Consider the following 20754-nt stretch of genomic DNA (forward strand, 5'->3'; position numbering starts at 1 on the left):
GTTTGCTAGCTTGGATAGATCGACAAGGGAGAAGAAATGGGTAGGGAGGCTAGAGGTTTTGAGAGAGAGATCTATAGTCCTGAACAAGGAGCGGTAGCAAGAAAAAATATTCCAATAATAACAATAGGTCGAACTATTATCGTTATGTACCATCGTTGGTCGCCCAACACCGCCAGTTTCAAGTGCGGAACAAGACATCATCACGGTCGTTATGAATGGACTGGTCCCTCGACAACGACAGGACCAAGCGATCCAAGGCACCACCATTTAAGCAAACATCTTCGCCAGACTAACCAGCCCACTGACACTCTCGGACAGCCCCTTCCCACCCATGCCACCCACACCTCCCAATCCACCCAACCCACCCCCAATTCCACCATGTCCCGGGTTCGCGGCACTTCCCCCCCAAAGCATGCATCACGCCTGGCGGAAGTCTCAGCCCAACCATCCCAAGCAACTTCGGCAGAACACCACTCGTCAGCAGCGGCACAATGACCAGCAAAAGGACCTTGATCGGGTGCCGGCGCATGTAGCGGTAGATATCGCGCAGCAGGCGCTTGATGGAATGGATCATGCGCTGCACGAAGCCCTCGCGCGGCCGGGCTCGGCGCGAGGAGGATGAAAAAGCCGAGAACATCGAGGCGGCGGGACTGGAGCGTCCGCCGGTGCGGCCGAGGCTGAAGATTGAGGGGGCCGAGTGCCGCGAGTGGTGAGTTGAGTAGCCTGATTTACTGCGCGAGGGTGAGGCTTTTCGGCGGACATAGTAGAGATTTGGCGAGGAGGAGCGGTTGGAGCGGGTGGTGGTGGAGCGGCCGTCGAACCAGCCCATTTTGAAGTTAGGGGTGGTGTCAGGAGATAGATGTGTTTCAGGATGGGATTTTCTCAAGATGCTGAAGAGAGATCAAGAGTGTCGCAATGCTCTTTTCGTCTTCGGTTTTTTTTTTCTTTGTCTGTGGCAATGCTTCAGCAATGACACAGATGCAGGTCAGCCACTAAGTTGCTGCAGATGGAATGCTGGTCTAGGCCGTTGGGAACCTTTGCTCCACCAGGGATCGGCTGGACTGGCTGCTGGAGGTAATTGCCAGGAATAACTCAGTGAGGTCAATTGAAGAAGACTGAGCAGCTCACGGCCATCATGGATGAAAAAGGAGTTGACCAGGGAGACTAAAAAGGAGAGTGAGACAGAGTAAGAATAAATCAGGAGGCTGGGCTATACTTGGGACACGGAGATGATCCACGGTTCCATTGATGCCTCAGGCCGTCACCACGTCACTGGTTCAATGATGTTCACATGTTTCTTGTTCTGCTTTCTTCTCACTTACAACCATGTCGAGTAAGTGTCCGGTCCTGTTACTACCTGGAATCCAAACTAATTAAGATTATGCAGAAGAACTAGACTACTGTACGAACCCTCCTTTCTCCCACCGATCGTCTCTAACGCTATTCTAGATGAAATTCTGGGCGTGGCCCAAGATGCCACTTACCAACAGATCCGCAGCGCATACAAGAGGCATGTTCTTTTCGCAGTTCTCGGGGGAAAACACTAACATTTTATCCAGAGAATCTCTAAAATCCCACCCCGACCGCGTCCCCGCCGACTCCCCCGAACGCCCCGCTCGGACGCGCAAATTCCAAGAAATCAACGACGCCTATTACACGCTATCGGACCCAACGCGGCGGCGCGAGTATGACGAAGCCCGTGCCTACGCCGAAGCCGAGGAGGAAGTCGAAGAAGAAGCGGTGCCGCCCGGCGGTTTTCCATGGTCGAGTTTCGGCTTTGGGGGTCGCGAGCGCGAGGAGCGCGATAGCGACCAGTTTGGGTCTGTGTTTGAGGAGATGTTGCGTGAGGAAGGAATGGCCAGTGATGAGAATGGACGGGCTCGTCCCACATCGCGGTTCTGGTCTGTCGTTGGAGGCGTTAGTGGTGGCGCGCTCGGGTTCATTGTGGGCAATCTCCCGGGTGCTGTGGCTGGCGCCGTTGCTGGGAATCGCCTTGGGGCTGTGCGTGATGCCAAGGGGAAAAGTGTCTATGAGGTTTTCTTGGACCTACCGGGGGAGGGTCGCGCGCGGCTCTTAAGTGAGTTGGCGGCGAAGGTGTTCCAGACCTCGCTGGGACGGTAGCCGTCTCGTCGTATGTTTTCTTCTTGGAATGGGGCGGTAGAAACTGGCCGATGGATCTCTGGATGGTTGATTGACCATATCATTTAGTTAAATAGTGTAGTTAGAGATGCCTTGCGCACATGGACAGAGGTATATACTCCTTATCGATAACAGCCTCCCAGTCACTGGTAGAACCGACGCACACGTAGTATTCAATTAATTCCTTTATAGACCAAAAGGTAGTCACAGACAAGTTATGAGGAATTAGCCCAATATTGTTTGTTTGTCCATACAAGTAACTAAGCCAGCCTCCTAACTCACTCACTTCCTCGGACGTTCTGGCCAGATCCACTTCGGGCCGTCTTTTGCTCACCGCTTGCGGCCACCCCTCGTCGTCTATATTTATCTTCTCCCCCATCGCTGCTTTTCTCACATTGTTATTATTGCCGTCACCCTCCCACCATGACTGAAGCTGCCAGTATCTATCCCTCGCTGGAGAAGCGCCCAATGAAGGGTGTGATCTGCCTATTCGATGTCGACGAAACCCTCACCAAGGCTCGGCGGGTACGTGCTTGGACTTCCTAGTCAAAAGAATGCGACTGACAATGAATTCTTACAGTCTGCCACCCCGGAGATGCTCGCGCTGCTCTCACAACTGCGACACAAGTGCACCATTGGATACGTCAGTTTCCCCCTTCGTCATGAACTGGCGGTTTAGCTAACACTACCCCAGGTCGGTGGCTCCAATCTGGTCAAGCAGCAGGAACAACTAGGGACGAACGCAATCGACGTCACCACTCTCTTCGACTTCTGTTTCCCGGAAAACGGCCTGATGGCCTTCCGCCAGGGCAAGCCACTGGCCAGCACCAGCTTCATTGAATGGCTCGGCGAGGAGAAGTACCAGGAGCTGGCGGATTTTTGCCTCAAGTATATTGCCAGCACCAAGCTGCCCAAGAAGCGTGGTACCTTTGTGGAGTTCCGGAATGGCATGATCAACGTCAGCCCCATTGGCCGTAATGCCAGCGTGGAGGAGCGGGATGAGTTCCAAGCGTTCGTGGCCGTACCTCGTTCTGTTGCTGGAGACTGACAGTTCATTCAGGTATGATGCGATCCACCATATCCGCCGAGACATGGTGGCAGCACTGAAGAAGGAGTTCCCCGATTGGGGATTGACGTAAGTTACTTGATCCATCATTTCCTTCTATCCATGATCCTAACAGGGTCCCCCAAACTAGTTACTCTATCGGCGGTCAAATCTCCTTCGACGTCTTCCCAACGGGTTGGGACAAGACATTCTGCCTGCGACACGTCGAAGCTGAGAAGAACATCTCCGGCGTCGAGTACACGGAAATTCACTTCTTCGGCGACAAGTGCTTCCCTGGTGGAAACGACCACGAGATCTACGAGGACCCGCGCACGATCGGCCACGCGGTCGAGGGCCCCGAGCACACCATGCAGCTCATCAAGGAACTTTTCCAGCTTTAGGTGCAACCGTGAAATATACCGGGATTCTTGGCCTGGCTTTGTGATAGCGTCTGCATGTGGAGTTTGTGACATCTAGTCGAACATAATAGAAAAAATCTCTGATGAGAAAATGAAGCCGGAGGGGAGTAAGGCCAAGGGAGATAAATTTCAGCAAGGATTCCTGAAGGGGAAAGTAAATTTAGATTTGCATGTTTCAGGTTAGAGTTCAAGAATTAATTCCTATGAGCATGTTGGTGTATCTGATTTCGAATGTCGCTGTAAGCAGAAAGCTCTTATGTGTCCTGTTTGCCAGATTGAGTTGCACGGATCAACCATGGCTTTGCTATTTCACATGTTCGGCTAACGCGAGTGAGCTCGCATCCTGGACCAAGTATCTCATCCCAGGTGTCAGATCCATTTGTGCCCCGACCTGTACGGGGATATGTAGTACAAGAGATCGTGCAGGTGATTAGTCTAGGCTGCCCGAACCGTTAAGAAAACGCCTGTGTTGTTCTAGGCACAGACAAGCTGCGGGTTGCCGGTGTCTCCAGCTGCGGGTCTGGGTGCGCTCCACTCGGTGGATATACTTTGGGTACACAGTTATGAAAACCTACACCTCAACGGCTGATGCTGTGAAGCTCCAGATCTCACTCAGCTGTTTACTATCTCCGTGCTGACTGCAGGAAAAACAGGTCACAAACCTGGTTGCTGCCGTGTTTGCTCGATGTATCTTCCCATCGGGCTCGCCTCGCTTAGCCGTTCAGGGTATGTAGCGCAAAAGAGCTTCAGAAACTGACACTCAATTCTGCTCTGATCAAGGTATGGCACTTGCCGGTGAGCTGCGATTGTCACAAAGCAATATGGCAAACTCCTACTCGATCCACACGAGCTGTTGTATTACCCGGAGTTGTTGCACGGAGCAAGACGGTGCTATGCCGTGAGAAGATATCTCCAGTTTACATATAATAAAGGAACCACTCTTCCCATCCGGTAGCTTCAGGTCCATTCAACTTTTATGCTCAAAATCCTCTCTATAATTGCCTATCAAAATGCGTCCCTGGACACTCCTAGCCCTCCTCTTCGCCGCCCTGGCTATTGCAGCCCCCATGGGCGAGAATGAAGCCGACGAAGGTGCAATTGAGAAAGGTGGGATCCCTGATGGAGGTCCTGGCGGTCATGGCGGCGGCCCAGGTGGAGGAGGCCGTGGTGGAGGTGGAGGTCGTGGCGGCGGCGGAGGTCGCGGCGGAGGCGGAGGCCGCGGTGGTGGCGGAGGTCGTGGAGGTGGAGGTCGTGGAGGAGGAGGTGGAGGCCATGGCGGCCATGGTGGAGGTCCATGGTAGGGACGGATGCCGGTTCTAATATAATCACGGCATGAAGGTACATACTAATTCTTAAACTTTTCTTCAAAAAAAAAAAATGCTAATTCATTAATCCAGCACTACAGCCGCGAGAGGAACGGCAATTCATGCAAAAAATGTCCGCTTTTCCTAATCCGCCTGCGAAAAAACTGCTGATTATTGGGCCAGGACTGCCATAAGAACAGTGCTGGTTACTGGAGTGGAGTGCGTGCGTAAATGGTCTTGAGCGTCAGCCGGCAGCTTTCAACAAGCTGCGAGATGTTTCCGAAGTTAATGGTCGAGACCTGGGAATGATACTTGTAGTTAGTGGGCAAGACAATGATCACAATCCACGGTTCTCTGTCCTCGAATTCTGATAACCGTCTGAGAAATTCATCTCAGCCTATTCAATTCAGCACGACTTCAAACCCGGTGCAGCTAGCCACCTGCCCCCTCATGCGCCCTGTCCGAAGGAAGATGGTATAGATAGGACACATGTGAGTGATAAAGACACTTCTGTACTGTGTAAAAAGCCTCCGCTCGCAACTCCTCATGGTTTCTTGCAACCTTCGGCAAAGCACTCTTATATATATCCCCTTGGTCCCTTTGCCTTCAGCTGCCTTCAAATTGTACTTATTTACAGTCTACTTAGCCCCCGGCCCTCTGCCCAGCATACTTCTCACGCTATCTCTCCCCAACCCATTGAGAAGCTTAACATCTGGAGAATGAGAAGACACTGATGCCCCATTTCCAGGATTGGTATCAGCCACCACACTCCCATTCACCGCCCGTACGGACCGTTTATATGCCTGACCGTCCGAGCTGCCCTCAAACTCATCGACCGTATCACCCGACGACGTCGAGTTCTGGTTGTCAACCGACTGATAGTGCGCCGAGCCTGCTTGACTAGTGTGAAGGCGTACCGGGCCCGAGGTAAAGGTGTACGTGGATATGCCCAGTCCTTCATCTGCGTCGATATCCAGTCCTCGCTTCATCCAGGCGTCGATTGTCATGCTGTTCGCGGTCAGAGCATAGGTGTTATTCACCAGCAGGGGATACTCGAACGAGGTCTTGCTCGAGCGTCCCTTTTCCCCAACCTCGCTGATGGTGTTATCGCCCCAGGTGTGCTGGTCGTTGACTTGGCTGAGTCCTTGCTGATTGAGATAACCGTGATTGGAATACGACAGTTTCTGGGACCACGAGAACTGGGATGAGGTTGCTTTGAACGTGCGCTCTGCCATCACGGAGTACGACAAGGTTTCGTTGAATCCGGTTTGGTTCTGAACGAGATGCCGCTTGACGGAGAACGTTGGTGCTGGCGCTTCGATCTTGGGAGGGTTGTGTTCGTGAACCACGCGAGATGAAGTCCCATCGAAGTACAAGAAGATATTGCCCGTGACGACCCAATACGATCCAACGGTGTCAGCAAATGTCGCCATGCCATCCGCGGTGATGTTCAGCCCGGTAACTCTAATCTCAAACGAGTGCTCTTTGCCGTCCTGAACGAGTGGCAGAAACGGAGATATATCAATCTCGGGTTGCCGAAGGTCGAAGGCATCAATGCCAACAATTGGTCGCCAGAAACCCGGGGCCACGCCGCCAGTGAAGATAACTGGGAATGGCCAGATCACACCAGCCAAGATGCCATCAATGTACAGTTGAACTTCTCGGAAAGGAGAGTATCCGTACAGCTCGCCGATGGTGTTGTTGAAGTCCCATGTGTCCTGGGAGAAAACATTGGCCCACCAGAACTCTTCTGCGGATTGCCCGCATGCCGAGATGGAGACAACAGCCCGCGATGCCTCGGCTGGGATCTTGTACTGGACCGTGGCATTGTCAGCGGGTAGTTGAAAATCACTAGATGCATTGGATGCCGATTTCTTGGCCGAAATGGGCAGGATCATGTCTGCAGTCTTTGCATTCCCGGTATGAGAGAAATGCGCAGTCAAGGTGGCGTTGTAGTAGCCGGTATACACATCGGTGATCAGGTTGCCCAGGTCAAAAATCAGTTTCTGGGGCGACTGCCAGAGAGAATTGTACTGCGACATTTCTTTGATGTATGTCCAAGTAATTCCTGTACTTGTTGGCTCAGCCGTTGAGGTCCGGAAGACCTCGTAATCGCCCAGATACATCAGGGCGAGGCGATCATACTGTCTCCCTCGGGATTCAACAGTGAAGTTGATACGAACGGTGTCAAAATTGCACTTTGGCGGGTTATAATTGCCTGGTGGAGGAGAGATGAATCTGATAAAGAACAATGTCTAGCAGCAGGATGACTGACCGACAAACGGCTTGCCATAGCTTGCTCCAAACACATGGTCCATGAGCACAACTTCCACGTCGCAACCATTGTTGCTTTCAGGCGCGAATGGCACCGGCTGATACACTTGGAACACTTCCTGCAAGCCCGATGGACTTGAAAACACGAGTGGAACTTGTCCCAGAAGGAAACAGGTCCATGAAAAGGCCCGGAGCATCATCCTCTTTGCGTTTTTTCCACCTTTGTTGATTCTGGCTCGGAGACTATTTGTATCACCCTGGATGTGGTATCGAAACACCTTACTATTGTTTAGGCGAGGTTCAAGACCGGACCCTAAGTAAATCTAGGGGTAAATCAGGAATTTGGCTACGAAAGGGAGGAGCAATGGCCATTATTGTTAAAGGGAGCCTCGGGGGTTTCCCCCGCCGAGTGCAACGTTACCCCTGATAAGCATGGACTAATTAAATCATTTAGTTCTCGGATCGCTTCCCTGCGGAGTTGACATTTGACATTTAGGCAAAACATTGAGTTAGTTACGCTGCGATCCACGCATGATGGTTTGAGGTAGAAAACCCCGAAATATCCTCAGCTGTTAGATAAACGAGGAGAGTAGTGTATATAGTAGTATCTGTACAAAGGAAAGGGTCCGACCAGAGGGTCTCGCTGTGTATCAAAATCCAAAAAAGCACTCCATGTCCATGCACGCCTATTCCCAACCCGGATTTATCACATAAATATCCGCCAGGCACCAAGAATCAGCGCCGCGGTACCAGTACAAACACCCATTAGCCATTGCAACGTCGAGAACTTGACCGCCTCAACGCGCTCCCGCAATCCAGCCACCTCCTGTTCAATGCGAGTCTCTGTTTCTTTAATCCGCATCTCCTGGCTATTCGCTTCTTCGCGAATGCGTCCCTTCTCCAGGTTGAGGTCTAGCCGCACCGAGGCCTGTGTGCGACCGATTTCATCGCGCAGCCGTGAATTGAGCTTCGCGAGGTCTGCTGCTATTTTCTCGTGCGAGGAGCGAGTCAGCTGTGCCTCGGTTGAGTCTGCGTTTAGGAGTTCGGAGCGCAGTTTAGCGAAGTCGACTTTTTGCGTATATGTTGACCTCTCTGAGTCTATTGAGCGGGTGGTCAGCTGGGGATAGTAAAGACACTTCGGGGGAGATGTTCACCTTCTCGAAGGACCATGGTCCGGCTCAGGTTCTGGACCGACTCCTGGATGATATCGTTCAAGACGCGCATCATAGCTACGGCCTGTTCTTCGCTGAACCCTTCGTCCTGGAGACGCTTGACGAATTTCAAAGTATCGAAGTGATGATCACGGCGCCGAGCTGGAGTCGCATGGAACGCGCGCCGAGCTGGATTGAATGTTGCGACATATACGCCATTGTGTCGGACAGGGCCGCCGAGAGGTTCTGCAGATGGACGTGTAGCAGAGGATGAGGTCAAAGTCCGTTGCGCGATGGTAGTAGAGGTGTCACGAGGTGAGAGGCTCGAGGAAAAGGACTGAGAAGGCGAGTGATATGCGCTCAGGGAATGCAGCTGGCGGGCGAGGGGACTCCAGCCCTGGCGCCGTTGCTGCTGTCTTGTTGCAAGGGCGGGATGGGAGGGAGGTGGGAGGGTTGGGCGAGACGAAGAGCTGTTCCAGGTCAGACGAGGGAGGATGCTCCGTGGCACCTCTGCCACATGTTTAGGGGGCGCCATAGTGACCAAGGTGATGATTTCGGTTGATCTAGGAAAAGGTGGATGAGAAAGCCCTCCGAGAGATGTGGATGACTAAGACCGGGAAAAGTCGTGTTTTCCGAATGGAGTTCCCTGATTGGTCCGTTCGAAGAATAGGATGACTATATTGAGGGTCGCGTGTCATCCGATTTACTTTGTATTGTAGAGTCGTTTTTCATCACGGTAAATGCCGTTTAATAATTACTACGGGGAAGCAATCGGCCACGAACGGATGGTTTGTAGAAGCAGTATGACAACAACAGATATATAATCTTGTTAAACCGGAAATAAAATGACCCAAATTACCAACCGGCCATCAGCAACCATGGCAGATACAGTCCTATGAAACAATTCTGAAATATCTCCATTCTTGTGCTGTGGTTATCGAAAAGTCTGGCTCCTAATAGACAAATCATGTCATGAAAATCCAGAGCGGTGCTTGTCTGCGCCATAGATCACTAATGGAACAACCATTTCCCGCATCATATTCACGTGATCTAATCGATAAGATAAGAGGTTCCCAGGTCGCGCGCATCTTGTCTTTCTGCCAACCCTTCTCAGTTGTGGCAACAACGGTGAAGAATCCGACCGAGATCAGGATGAGTGTGGTCGCAGAAGAAGTGGACATTGCAGGTAGCATCTTCCACCTCCATTCAAACGCATTTGCTGAGCATCTACTGATATCTTTCTCGAATTCAGACGCGGTCCCCCGGTCACTAGCCACCGTCTTTGCGAAAACCGAAGAGCAGAATGCCGACGACCGTCCCAACAAACGGCGCAAGGTCGCAAAATCTGGCCCCAATAGTCTTTCTGAAGAAAATGGAGTCTCGATGACTGGAATTCCCGTGGGGTACATTCCACTAGCACGATTAACGCTGCGCATGGTAAGCTCCCTGGACATTGGCACTCCCACCCGAGCCAAAGACTCTGACTTGTCGCCACCGTCTGAATAGAAATTTACAGAGGCTGGTACTTTAAAGCACGAAAGCCCTTCTACCTCTGGCGATTCCTCTCGCCGAATTCCAGTCACTCTAGAAGTCACTCGCGGCTATCAACTCCACGATGATAAGGATTTCTATACGATAAATTTGAAAAGTACAGATACCGAGAAGGCGGAAATATTTGTCTCCGAATTCAAAGAACCACGGGTGTTTAGCCTCTTAGGACAGCTGGAACAGGCTCAAAGGCTTGCTTGCGCAGATCGATACTATAACCGGGTTCCGACAGCCTGCTACCAATCTGCGATATACTCCTCACCAACCCACAAGTCGATAAATTTAGAGACGGTTATTCTCTGGAAAGATTCTTTGGAAATCCCGGATTTTGTTCATTTGCAAGATCCTGTCCTGGAAATCTTTGCAAGATACGTACTTCAGGAGCATTATGACCGACCATCTTCCCCTGAAAAAAGGCAGAGGAACCGAGAGAAAATGCTGGGCACTTCTCGAACCTGGGCTCCTCGTGAATTCTACGAAAGTGTTCACGTCCCTCCCAATACACACAGCGCTTCCGCAAAAATTAAATGTCCACAGATTGAGTGTGAGCTTTTCCCATTTCAAAGGAGGGCTGTACGCTGGATGTTATGGAGAGAAGGAAAGGCCCTTCAGCCAGATGGGACAGTAGTTCCCATTGAAAAGGCCTCAAAGGGTGGCCTCCCACCATCCTTCAAGGAGATGAAGGATGCCGACGGTCGAACTTGCCTATTTAGTCATTTGTTCATGACTGTCACAACAGACTTTTCCAGGTGGTATGACGCCGGTCTCCATCTGAAAGGTGGGATTTTGGCGGAAGAGATGGGCCTGGGCAAGACGGTTGAGATGATCACGCTCATATGCCTCAACCGCTTCTCCTCTTCAGAGATTCAGCTGAAGCCCGACCCAGACGGAGATGGCCTAAAGTTGTCTGGTGCAACTCTCATCATCACCCCTCCGGCAATTCTCGAACAATGGAAACAAGAACTTGAGCAGCATGCCCCGAATCTCCGTGTTCACCATTACACCGGTATCAAGCGTGGCAAAGATGAATCAGACCAGACTGTTGTGGACGAGCTTGCAGGCTACGATGTAGTTCTCACCACCTACAATGTCATTGCCCGCGAAATCCACTACGCCGGCGCGGCCCCCAAACGAAGCTTTCGTCACGAAAAGAGGTTCGAGCCTCGGAAAACCCCTTTGGTGCGCATCTCCTGGTGGCGTGTATGTCTCGACGAAGCACAAATGATCGAGAGTGGAGTGAGCAACGCCGCCAAAGTGGCTCGGCTGGTCCCTCGACACAACGCGTGGGCTGTGACTGGTACACCGCTTCGGAAAAACATAGATGATCTGTTTGGCCTTCTATTGTTCCTCCATTACAGCCCATTCTGCTTTTCCAATTCTTTATGGAAACGACTGTACTCGCGATTCGGATCGGTGTTGGTGAGCATTATCGGCACAATAGCTCTACGACACAGCAAAGACCGTGTTCGCGATGAGCTTCATCTACCTCCTCAGAAGCGCATAGTTATTACTGTTCCGTTCACTGCGGTGGAAGAGCAGCATTATGGGCAACTGTTTGAGCAAATGTGCGAGGAGTGTGGTCTCAATGCCTCAGGCGCCCCTTTGCGCGGTGATTGGAATCCCAGCGATCCCGGTACTGTCGAAAGAATGCGCTCTTGGTTGACGAGACTTCGACAAACTTGCCTTCATCCTGAAGTGAGCGGCAGCAACCGTCGAGCGTTGGGTGGCAGTGGTCCCTTGCGTACTGTAGACGAAGTCTTGGAAGTCATGATTGAGTCTACTGATACAGCCATTCGCGCCGAAGAACGCACACTCTTGCTATCTCAACTTCGGCGGGGCCAACTTCTGGAAAATGCGAAGCGTCGTAAAGAGTCCCTCGCTCTCTGGCAGAAAGCTCTTGATCATGCTACGGAGCTGGTCGAAGACAGCCGTACCCAATTGCGCTTACAGCGTCTGGTGAACCGGGAAGGTGCTTCTGACGCCGATGAACGCACAGCGGCAGCTGAAGTTACGAGTGACGACGAGAACGAGGAAGTTGATAAAAACAGTCGCATCGGCCAATGCCGCCTCAAGCTGCGAGCTGCCCTTGAGGTCCAGCATATTGCTGTATTCTTCACAGCAAATGCATACTACCAGATCAAGACGGATACAAACCTCACCGAACCCGACTCCGAAGAATTCAAAGCACTCGAGAAAAAGGAAGAAGAGGGATACGAGGCTGCAAAGCTGATCCGTAAAGAGATGCTAACCGACATCTCCCGGAAAACCGAGCGGTACATGAAAACCATCAAATTAAAAGTGCAGAAAAAGGAATTGGTGCACATCCCAAAGATGAAACCTCAGCTCTTCAGCAGGGGACTCGAGTCTTACCGGCTGCTCAACAAATTTGAAGACTTGTGCGAAGCCTTGAATACCCATGCCGAGCAATACAACCAATGGCGTGATGTTATGATCAAGCTTGTTTCACAATCTCTTATCGACCAGGAGGAGGATGCACAACTCGAGGGTAACGAATACGAGACGTCGACAAAGCATCAAGATGAGATGTACGTGTATATGGAGGCCTTGCGCTCCATGTACGCAGATCGCCACGATGCTCTCACTGGGCAAAAGAACATTCTCATTTCCCACGAGGTCAAGGCCGGTATAGTTCAGGCTCAAAAAGGTGATGGACCATCGCCCAAACTTTTCCTCGAAATCATGAACACTCGCAGTAAACTCATGCCCGACCCCGAGCTCGGATCCTTGCGCGGCCTTGTCAGTGAGCTTCGGAGTATGACCACCACTCTCGAATGGCAGGCCAATAGCGGAAGCTCGCGTGCTCGTGCAGAGCTTGAATTGGTTGAGATGGTCTTGAAGAACGCTGGTCAGATGGCCGCAGAGCAGCTCAAGGTCTCCTCCAGCCTGGAGAGAGAGGTTGAAATGTTCCGCGATACTATGAACAATCGTTTGGAATTCTACCGCCACCTGCAGCAGATTTCCGACACCGTCGCTCCGTACGATGAGGAGAGTGCCGGGAAACCATTGGATGATGCTCTTTTTGCGCAAAAGCTCCACCAAGAAGAAGCTCTGGAGGGCAAGATTGCTTCCTTGAAATCCAAGAGACGATATCTCATTCATCTTAGAGACGAGACTAACTCTGACGATAATGCACAGATCTGCATCATTTGTCAGTCTAGTTTCGAAATCGGTGTGCTGACTGTGTGTGGCCACAAGTATTGCTCTGATTGCCTACGGCTGTGGTGGCGACAACACCGAACCTGTCCGATGTGCAAGAAGTCCTTGAAGTTCAGGGATTTTCATCAGATCACGTACAAACCAGAAGAGCTTGTTGCACAGGAGGAAGAGTCGCCCGTCAAGTTTGATCATGAGCGGCATTCTAACAATGCTATCTACAGCGATATCAGCTCTGGACTTCTCCGAGAGATCAAGCTCATTGACCTCAATGGCTCTTTTGGGACCAAGGTCGACACCCTCGCTCGCCATATCATGTGGCTGCGGGAGCATGACCCAGGGACCAAATCGATTGTCTTCTCTCAATACAAGAACTTTTTAGCCGTCTTGGAAAGAGCCTTCCAACGATTCGGAATTGTGAATAGCAGCGTCGATGCTCCTGGTGGCATTGAACGATTCAAGAAGGATCCTGCTGTATGTCATAGCACCCTTTCCTCGATGCATGGAAATGTACTGACTCCCACCTCAGGTTGAATGTTTCTTGCTACATGGCAAAGCACAATCATCTGGCCTGACCTTGATTAACGCGACCCATGTGTTCCTGTGCGAGCCACTCATCAACACCGCGATTGAGCTTCAGGCCATTGCACGTGTTCACCGAATCGGCCAGCACCGCCCTACTACGGTGTGGATGTATCTTGTCTCCGGCACCGTGGAGGAATCGATCTATGAGCTCTCGGTAGCACGTCGACTCGCCCACATCATCGAGAAAGAAAAGAAGGCCAAGCGCAGGGATTCAACACTGCCTTCCGATGTCGATGAAGCTCTAATTAACAATCTCAGTGAGACGGCTATCGACTCTGCGAACTCACTGGAAATGCAAGATGCAAGCCTCACTAATTTGATGGCGAGCGGCTCCTCGGGTGGAGAGCTAGTGAAACAAGATGATCTCTGGCAATGCCTGTTTGGGAATTCGGTCCACAAGGATAGCTACGGTTATTCGACGGCCGCCGAGCAGGAGGTTGGCAGGTTCTTACGAGGCGAAGCTGCGGAGCAGCGAAGAGAGTGATGAATAATGAATACCCAGGACGTAAATACTCACGAAAGAGTATCTACCGCGATCTCCGCATATCTTGTATGAAGGGAGACATGGAGCTCCTTAGATGTCCTTAACTTGCAGAAGCTTGTCTATAGAGAATAATGCAAACTTGTGACTCTGTTTGTATGAGGTGGTCCGTAGCTCCTCGGAAGGCCAACGAGCTCTGGAGCTTTATCTATGATAAGATAGCGTATGCTTATCTTCGGTTTGTATGAGCTGGGTTCCCTCAACGCACAGAGCTGCAGAACCTTCACTACGGCAAGCCGTCTAAAATATTGTAAGGCTCCGTGTGACGCGACTGCTGCCGCTCCTTCAAATCCATCGAGCCACTATTATCTCTGGGACCAATGTGTCTGTGGACAGATCATGACTAAGCAGTGCCGCTCTGACTAAGTCGGGGAAACTGCCTGCCCACTTGCGCCCATACAAGAGTTGACGTGGATGTGGTTGCCTGTGCTGCAAGAAAATAAAACCAGGGATCTCCAGTCCATGCCAATTCCCCGTGAGGATTGTCTCTGAATAACAACATATTTCCACCATGGCGTCCGACACTCCGAGCCCCGAGGCTCGCGAGCTGAGTCTGATAGGAAAGGTGGAATTCAGAATCGCCATGGCGGACACCGATGAGAAGTTGCAGTCGCTGCTCCAGACCTATCTGGTTCCCTTGTTGCTCAAACTCAACTCAGAGCACGTCGCGGTGCGCAACAAAGTCATCTCCGTCTGCCAACATGTCAACGCCCGCGTCAAATCCCCCTCAATCCAGCTCCCCGTGGCAGCTTTGCTCAATCAGTTCAAAGAACAAAAGTCCCAGCTTGTTCGGCATTTTGATCTTATGTACGCTCAGCAGGGAATCGATCGTCTTGGTTCTGACGCCAGAGTTGAGATCTTGCTCCCGCTTCTCCAGGGAATTTCGGAGATTGGCACGTCCCTCACTCAAGGTACCATCGTGTTCAACCTGGTTTTGAGGCTGCTTCCTCTTTTTAAGCTGCCTCCGAAAGGAAGCGAGGATGATATGAGCTTGAAAAAGCGGCTCGGGCTGTCTGACCAAGATACCCAGTTCTTGTCGTTCTGGCTGGGGAAGTTGCTGCTTCTTTCCCCGGTAGCCAAGGAGTCTCCGACCTGCCCTGGCCTATCACCAGACGAATATACGTTCCTCAATAAGGGCGCACCTGCCAACGAGACATGGAATCCATCGGCCAGTGGCGGCTTGAATCTGACCGAAACCAAAGCCACTGCCCTCCGCTTTCTGGGGAGCGGTGCTTTCAGTGATGCCGAGAGATTCCTGCCATGTGTGATTGCCTCGGCTGATTCGAATTCCCGCCTGGCCGATCTGGCCGATGAAACTTTGAAGCGATTTGCCTCGGACCTTGAAAATCCGGACGTCGTACGACAGCTATATGATCTATATTTCGGCTCTGAAACCGCCGATGGCCCTCTACCCGTGAGACCGCCGCTCCAGGCGAAGATTCTGGTCTTTTTAGGCAAATCAATCAAAGCTACCGGAGACCCCCAAAGAATCCTGAGGCTCATTGGAGACGGGCTCCTATCTGATACGGCACGCTCCTCTCAGGGACTCCAAGCGTCCAAACTAAGAACTCAAATTTTCACATTTACTACCTGGGTGGTCCGCATGGGTTCGCCTTCCGATCTGAAACAAATCGCGTCCAAACTCGTCGCCGGATTACGGGACTTTATCCAAACCCAAGGGTGGCCCAGCCCAGGAGCCAGTGGGATGAAATTGCCTGCAACAGATCTAAGCCTACGCGGGCTTGCCTATGAAAGCATTGGGATCATGGTCCCCAAAGTCGACTTCCAAATTCGAGATGATGAGATGGAAAACTTCGAATTCGGTCTTGTCCGATGGCTATTCATGTCTTTGAGTGCGGATGACTCGAGTCCGCAGATTTTTGTCAGCATTGACCAGGCGCTTGGAAGCATCCTCAATTCATCCTTGGATAGCCACGACAAAGACTTCCAAGATCAGCTTCGGCCATTCTTGGTTCGTCTTATGAGCATGCAGCCCGGAGATGTGGATCCTGAAACTGGATATCAGGCTGTGCGAGGTGTTCAATATGCCGCTGTGCGTTTTGCGAATCGATTCTTGCCCTTTAGCGACGTGGTGGCTCGCTGGGTCGATCTTATGGCCGTTGCCCGAGGGCCCGAAAGACAGCAAGAGATCGTTGAGGAAGGGAAGAAAGGTCTTCACCCATACTGGTATCGGCTCCTCAATCCAACTGGAGAGAGAAAGTGGGATGCCCCCTCAGCTCAAGAACATGATGAATCCTGGTTTGATTTCCCCAAGTTCGCTGAGGCGACTCAGTTTCTACTCGGTTCGGGAGAGCAAGAGGAACCTTCGACAGTCCAAGCTATGTCTGCATCACAACTTCTATCGGGGCCTTACAAGAACGCATTTGTGCCAGCCATTTCTTTCCTACGCAATACCCTTATCTGGGAAGCCTTCTCAGCATCAGACATCAGCATCGACCTCGAGGAAGATTGGGACTACAAACTTGAAGTGCATCTTTCAACCAGTGAAGAAGCCCGGTCTGCCGTGAGACAATACATTCGAAACTCAGCAAAGGAGTCTGCGCTGTCGTTCTTATGCGGCACACTTGATGGGATTGTTTCTGGGGGACGTGAAGGCATGCGGCAATGTGGTGTTAATTTCGTGGAGATTTGCTCCTTGGCTCCCAACGACGTTGTTGAAAAGCTGCTTCCGCGGGCTTCATCTTTGTCCGAGCCCATTTCCAGCAACAATGAGGATATCCAGGAAGTAGCAGCTCGGGCATTTGGAATTCTGGTCTCTCATCCTGCATTCGCTGAGGACCAACTCAAGAGCTTTGTGACACAACTGACTGGTACTGTTGAGACATGGAATACTGCAGTGGGCGAAGCAGCGCTCCGAGTTCGTGGAGCGATTTTGGCCCTATCCTATCTGCTGAGTAGGCTTGCATATCGCAATTTACTGGATAGAATTCCCGAAGCGCAAGTGAAACGGTTTATTGATACAGCACTGGATGTCCTTGACGCTTCTCGGGACACTCTTCTGCAACGAACTTCGCAGACAGCCATCGGACAGCTCAGTCTTTCGGGGGTCCTGTCACCCCAAGTGCTTCCCGAGGACGGATGGAAAAAGGTCAAAGACAAATTGTCAAAAGATGCCAAAACGGAGAACGAAACTCCCATCAAGTCACTTGGCTTACTAACACTGGCATTCTCTCGGTCTGCCTCGGATGGTTCTCTCTTCGCTGATTTAGTGGGTTCTCTCTATGGCCTGCATGAGATTCGCAGCCCAGAAGTTCAGTTCACGGTGGGCGAGGCATTGAGCAACGTTGCTGTTGGGTGGGATTCCCGGGCGTTGATTCAAGAATTCGATATCGACGGAGAATTCCCACGCTCTGGTGTTCCACGTACAGTGTTTGTGGAGGTTTGCGACAAGATCATAGCTGACTGTGTCGCCCCCAAGCCATCTCTTCGTAAGGCGTCAGCCATCTGGCTGTTGTCTTTGGTCAAGAATTGTGGTCACCTGCAGGAAATGCAAGACCGCCTACGGAAGTGCCAGGCAACATTTGCAAGCCTTCTTGGGAACCGGGATGAGGTGGTGCAGGAGACAGGTGCTCATGGCCTCAGTTTGGTTTACGAAATCGGCGACCAGGCGCTGAAGGATGATTTGGTCCGTGATCTGGTGGAGTCCTTCACAGCAACAGGCCCCAATCTGGGAGGTGGCAACGTCTCCGAAGACACAAAGCTCTTTGAGCCCGGGGCTCTTCCTACCGGCGAAGGGTCGTCCATCAGCACCTACAAAGATATCATGAATCTAGCGGCCGAGGCTGGAGACCCGACACTGGTTTATCGGTTCATGTCACTGGCTTCCAACAACGCACTGTGGACAAATCGAGCGGCATTCGGACGATTCGGAATCAGTACTATTTTCTCCGATTCTAGTGTTAATGGCTATCTCTCGCAAAACCCCAAGATCTACCCGAAACTGTTCCGTTACCGCTTTGATCCAAATCCCAACGTCCAACGATCCATGAACACGATCTGGCAAGCATTAGTGAAGGACCCGAATGCTGTCATTGATGCCCATTTTGACCAAATTATGGAGGATCTGTTGAAGAGCATGTTAGCTGGGCGCGAATGGCGCGGCCGCCAGGCCAGTTGTGCTGCCGTTGCAGACCTGGTGCAGGGCCGTCGCCCTGAGAAGTACTCCAAGTACCTGGATGAGATCTACAGCAAGGCTTTCAAGCTGTTGGATGATATCAAGGAGTCGGTGCGGACTGCGGCTCTCAAACTTTGCCAAACGATCACCAATTCCGTCATTCGCACGCTCGAGACAAGTGGCACGGAGAAGCGGGCGAGCGGTCTGCTCGGAAGCGCTATTCCATTCCTCCTGAGCGATACGGGTTTGGATTCCAGCGTTGAAGATGTGCGTGGCTATGCCATTGGGGCCCTTGTCCAGATCATCAAGAAGAGTCCCAGCGGGTTGTTGCGGCCGTTTGTTCCCACCATTCTCGAGAAATTCCTGGGCTCTCTCAGCTCTCTCGAGCCGCAAGCCGTCAACTACGTCCATCTCAACGCCGACAAGTACGGGTTGACCGGCCAGGAGATCGACAAGATGCGACTCTCCAGCATTCGCACATCCCCCATGATGGAAGTCATCGAGCGGTATTTGATCGACACCGTGGACGAGACTAATGTGAAGGAGTTGACATTCAAATTGGAGGATGTGCTCCGGTCCGCGGTGGGACTGCCCTCGAAAGTAGGCTGCAGTCGTGTGCTGGTACTCCTGAGTATGAAGACGCTGCTGTTCCGCCCGCATGCAGATCGGTTCATCCAACTTCTCTGCAAGTATGTGGTCGACCGCAATGAGACCGTCAGCGCATCCTACTGCACTTCACTTGGCTATCTTATGCGACTGGCGTCGGACGATCGGGTTCTCAAGACCATTGACTATGCCAAAAAGCTCTATCTGACGGCCGATGATGCCACGCCACGAGCCATTGCGGCTGAGATTCTGCACTCGTCGTCCAAATTAGCCAACGACCGGTTCATGGCGTTTGCCGCAACGGCTCTGCCCTTTGTCTTCGTCTGCAAGCACGATGCGGACGACCACGTGAAAGAGGACTTTGAGAAAACGTGGCAGGATAATGTCGGCGGTTCACGCGCAGTGTCGCTTTACATCCGGGAGATTGTCGGGCTCGTCGCGGACAATCTAGACTCCCCGCGCTGGGCCATCAAGCACACAGCTGCCCGAGCCATTGCCCAGGCCATCCTTGCTCTCGATGCGGAGCTCGATCTCCCCACGGGCCAATTGATCTGGCCCGTGTTGGAAAAGGCCTTATCGGGGAAGACCTGGGAGGGTAAGGAGGTAGTGCTCAAGGCCTTGGTGAAATTTGCTAGTCAGGCGCAGAAGCTGTGGCAAGAGAAAGCGGAGCTCCGGGACTTGATGAAGGTAGGCTGTGCCACATTCTCCCCCACCCCGCATATACGATTACGATGAAATTTGAAATATGTACTGATGGCATCTTTTCCCCACACTCTGACAGACTATTGCTGTGCGTGAGGCGAAGCGAACTAACGCCGCCTACCGACCACATGGCCTGCGTGCGCTGGGCGAGATAGCGCGGGCCCGTCCGGAAGTGGATTTCATGCCCGATGCGCTGACCATTGTGCCCCCCGTAGTGGAGGAACTAGTGGCCGACGATGACGCGAACGACAAGATGGAGATCGACTCCGGTGCTGGCAGTGGAGTGGATGACACACTGGCTGCCTGCGCGCAGTGTCTCCTGCAATGTTTTTCAGCGTCGGCCGCCACCCAGGAAGGTCCGTCAGCCCCCACCGCGAGCGGGAAATCCCCTAGCGTGCTGCCAGCCCCGCTAAGCCAAACCACAGCGCTGGGAAAAAACATGGAACGGATAACCGGGCCACTGGACCAGGCCCTGGCACATGGCGGCCGACCTGTCGCCCGGACCATTTACGACCACCTCCCCGGGGCGCTCCAGCGAGTGGACCAGCGGGTCCACGACGACCGGTCCCTCGCTGTGGCCTTGACCGCCCTCGCGGAGGCCCTCCTCACGCGCGAGCTGGACGGGTCCGTTGAGGCGCTGCGCAAGGGACGCGCCGAGGCTACCCTGGCGTACCTGAAGCTGCGGCCGCCCGGCATTCCGGCCACTCTCGGGGAGACCCTCCGCACATGGAGGGACGGCGAGCGCTCCGCGAGTGTGCAGGCGATTCTGGACCAAGCGCTAGGCCTGGTGTGAAGGAAGCCCACGTGGAGGATCACCCTGTTCACTAGTGTATCTGTCTGTATCTGAAAATAGAAGCAACCATCTTGGCCTAATTCGGGCCTGTCTAGCGAAGGCGCCACTCGCTTAAGGCGTCGGGCATGTCCGTAGGCATGGTTCGGGTTTAGTTCGTCTGGGACTATTGAAATCTGTCAGTCCTGTGGTCCGGGGGAGATCGAGGCCTGGCCGGGCCGATCTGGTCCATTCTTTTGCTCTCATTCCATGCCCTTCTTTCTTTCGATTATTTCTCGGCTCCGAGCTCAACTCGCTTCCGCCTTTCTTTGGGCCTTGTTGTTCGTTCAGCCAGCCCCGCC

At 52.4% G+C, this 20754-nt stretch overlaps 8 protein-coding genes across 8 annotated transcripts; 5 read left to right on the forward strand and 3 right to left on the reverse strand.

Annotated features, from left to right (window-relative positions):
• Positions 1–267: 267 nt before the first annotated feature.
• N7510_002299 (uncharacterized protein) lies at positions 268–829 on the reverse strand (the record flags this gene model as incomplete). The annotated part of the gene is made up of 2 exons (XM_056974226.1): positions 268–397; positions 459–829. The coding sequence occupies 2 exons, from the start codon at positions 827–829 to the stop codon at positions 268–270; spliced, it is 501 nt and encodes a 166-aa protein (XP_056839343.1).
• Positions 830–1326: 497 nt separating this feature from the next.
• On the forward strand, positions 1327–2121 carry N7510_002300 (putative DnaJ chaperone (Caj1); the record flags this gene model as incomplete). Its single annotated transcript, XM_056974227.1, has 2 exons — positions 1327–1333; positions 1562–2121. The coding sequence occupies 2 exons, from the start codon at positions 1327–1329 to the stop codon at positions 2119–2121; spliced, it is 567 nt and encodes a 188-aa protein (XP_056839344.1).
• A 441-nt stretch (positions 2122–2562) lies between these two features.
• sec53 (phosphomannomutase SEC53) lies at positions 2563–3585 on the forward strand (the record flags this gene model as incomplete). Its single annotated transcript, XM_056974228.1, has 5 exons — positions 2563–2664; positions 2720–2782; positions 2834–3150; positions 3200–3274; positions 3321–3585. 5 exons carry the CDS (start codon positions 2563–2565, stop codon positions 3583–3585), a joined length of 822 nt encoding a protein of 273 aa, XP_056839345.1.
• Positions 3586–4613: 1028 nt separating this feature from the next.
• Positions 4614–4904, forward strand: N7510_002302 (uncharacterized protein; the record flags this gene model as incomplete). Its single annotated transcript, XM_056974229.1, has 1 exon — positions 4614–4904. The coding sequence occupies one exon, from the start codon at positions 4614–4616 to the stop codon at positions 4902–4904; it is 291 nt and encodes a 96-aa protein (XP_056839346.1).
• Positions 4905–5545: 641 nt separating this feature from the next.
• On the reverse strand, positions 5546–7381 carry N7510_002303 (uncharacterized protein; the record flags this gene model as incomplete). The annotated part of the gene is made up of 2 exons (XM_056974230.1): positions 5546–7125; positions 7183–7381. The coding sequence occupies 2 exons, from the start codon at positions 7379–7381 to the stop codon at positions 5546–5548; spliced, it is 1779 nt and encodes a 592-aa protein (XP_056839347.1).
• Positions 7382–7887: 506 nt separating this feature from the next.
• On the reverse strand, positions 7888–8867 carry N7510_002304 (CCDC90 family protein; the record flags this gene model as incomplete). Its single annotated transcript, XM_056974231.1, has 2 exons — positions 7888–8279; positions 8336–8867. The coding sequence occupies 2 exons, from the start codon at positions 8865–8867 to the stop codon at positions 7888–7890; spliced, it is 924 nt and encodes a 307-aa protein (XP_056839348.1).
• A 617-nt stretch (positions 8868–9484) lies between these two features.
• On the forward strand, positions 9485–14123 carry N7510_002305 (uncharacterized protein; the record flags this gene model as incomplete). Its single annotated transcript, XM_056974232.1, has 3 exons — positions 9485–9769; positions 9839–13528; positions 13584–14123. 3 exons carry the CDS (start codon positions 9485–9487, stop codon positions 14121–14123), a joined length of 4515 nt encoding a protein of 1504 aa, XP_056839349.1.
• Positions 14124–14691: 568 nt separating this feature from the next.
• Positions 14692–20416, forward strand: N7510_002306 (ECM29 family proteasome component; the record flags this gene model as incomplete). The annotated part of the gene is made up of 2 exons (XM_056974233.1): positions 14692–19608; positions 19703–20416. 2 exons carry the CDS (start codon positions 14692–14694, stop codon positions 20414–20416), a joined length of 5631 nt encoding a protein of 1876 aa, XP_056839350.1.
• Between the last annotated feature and the right edge of the window lie 338 nt (positions 20417–20754).

The sequence above is a fragment of the Penicillium lagena genome (genome assembly GCF_028827675.1).
Source record: "Penicillium lagena strain IBT 129212 chromosome Unknown utg000001l_segment0_segment0, whole genome shotgun sequence".
In the NCBI taxonomy this organism is placed as follows: Eukaryota; Fungi; Ascomycota; class Eurotiomycetes; order Eurotiales; family Aspergillaceae; genus Penicillium; species Penicillium lagena.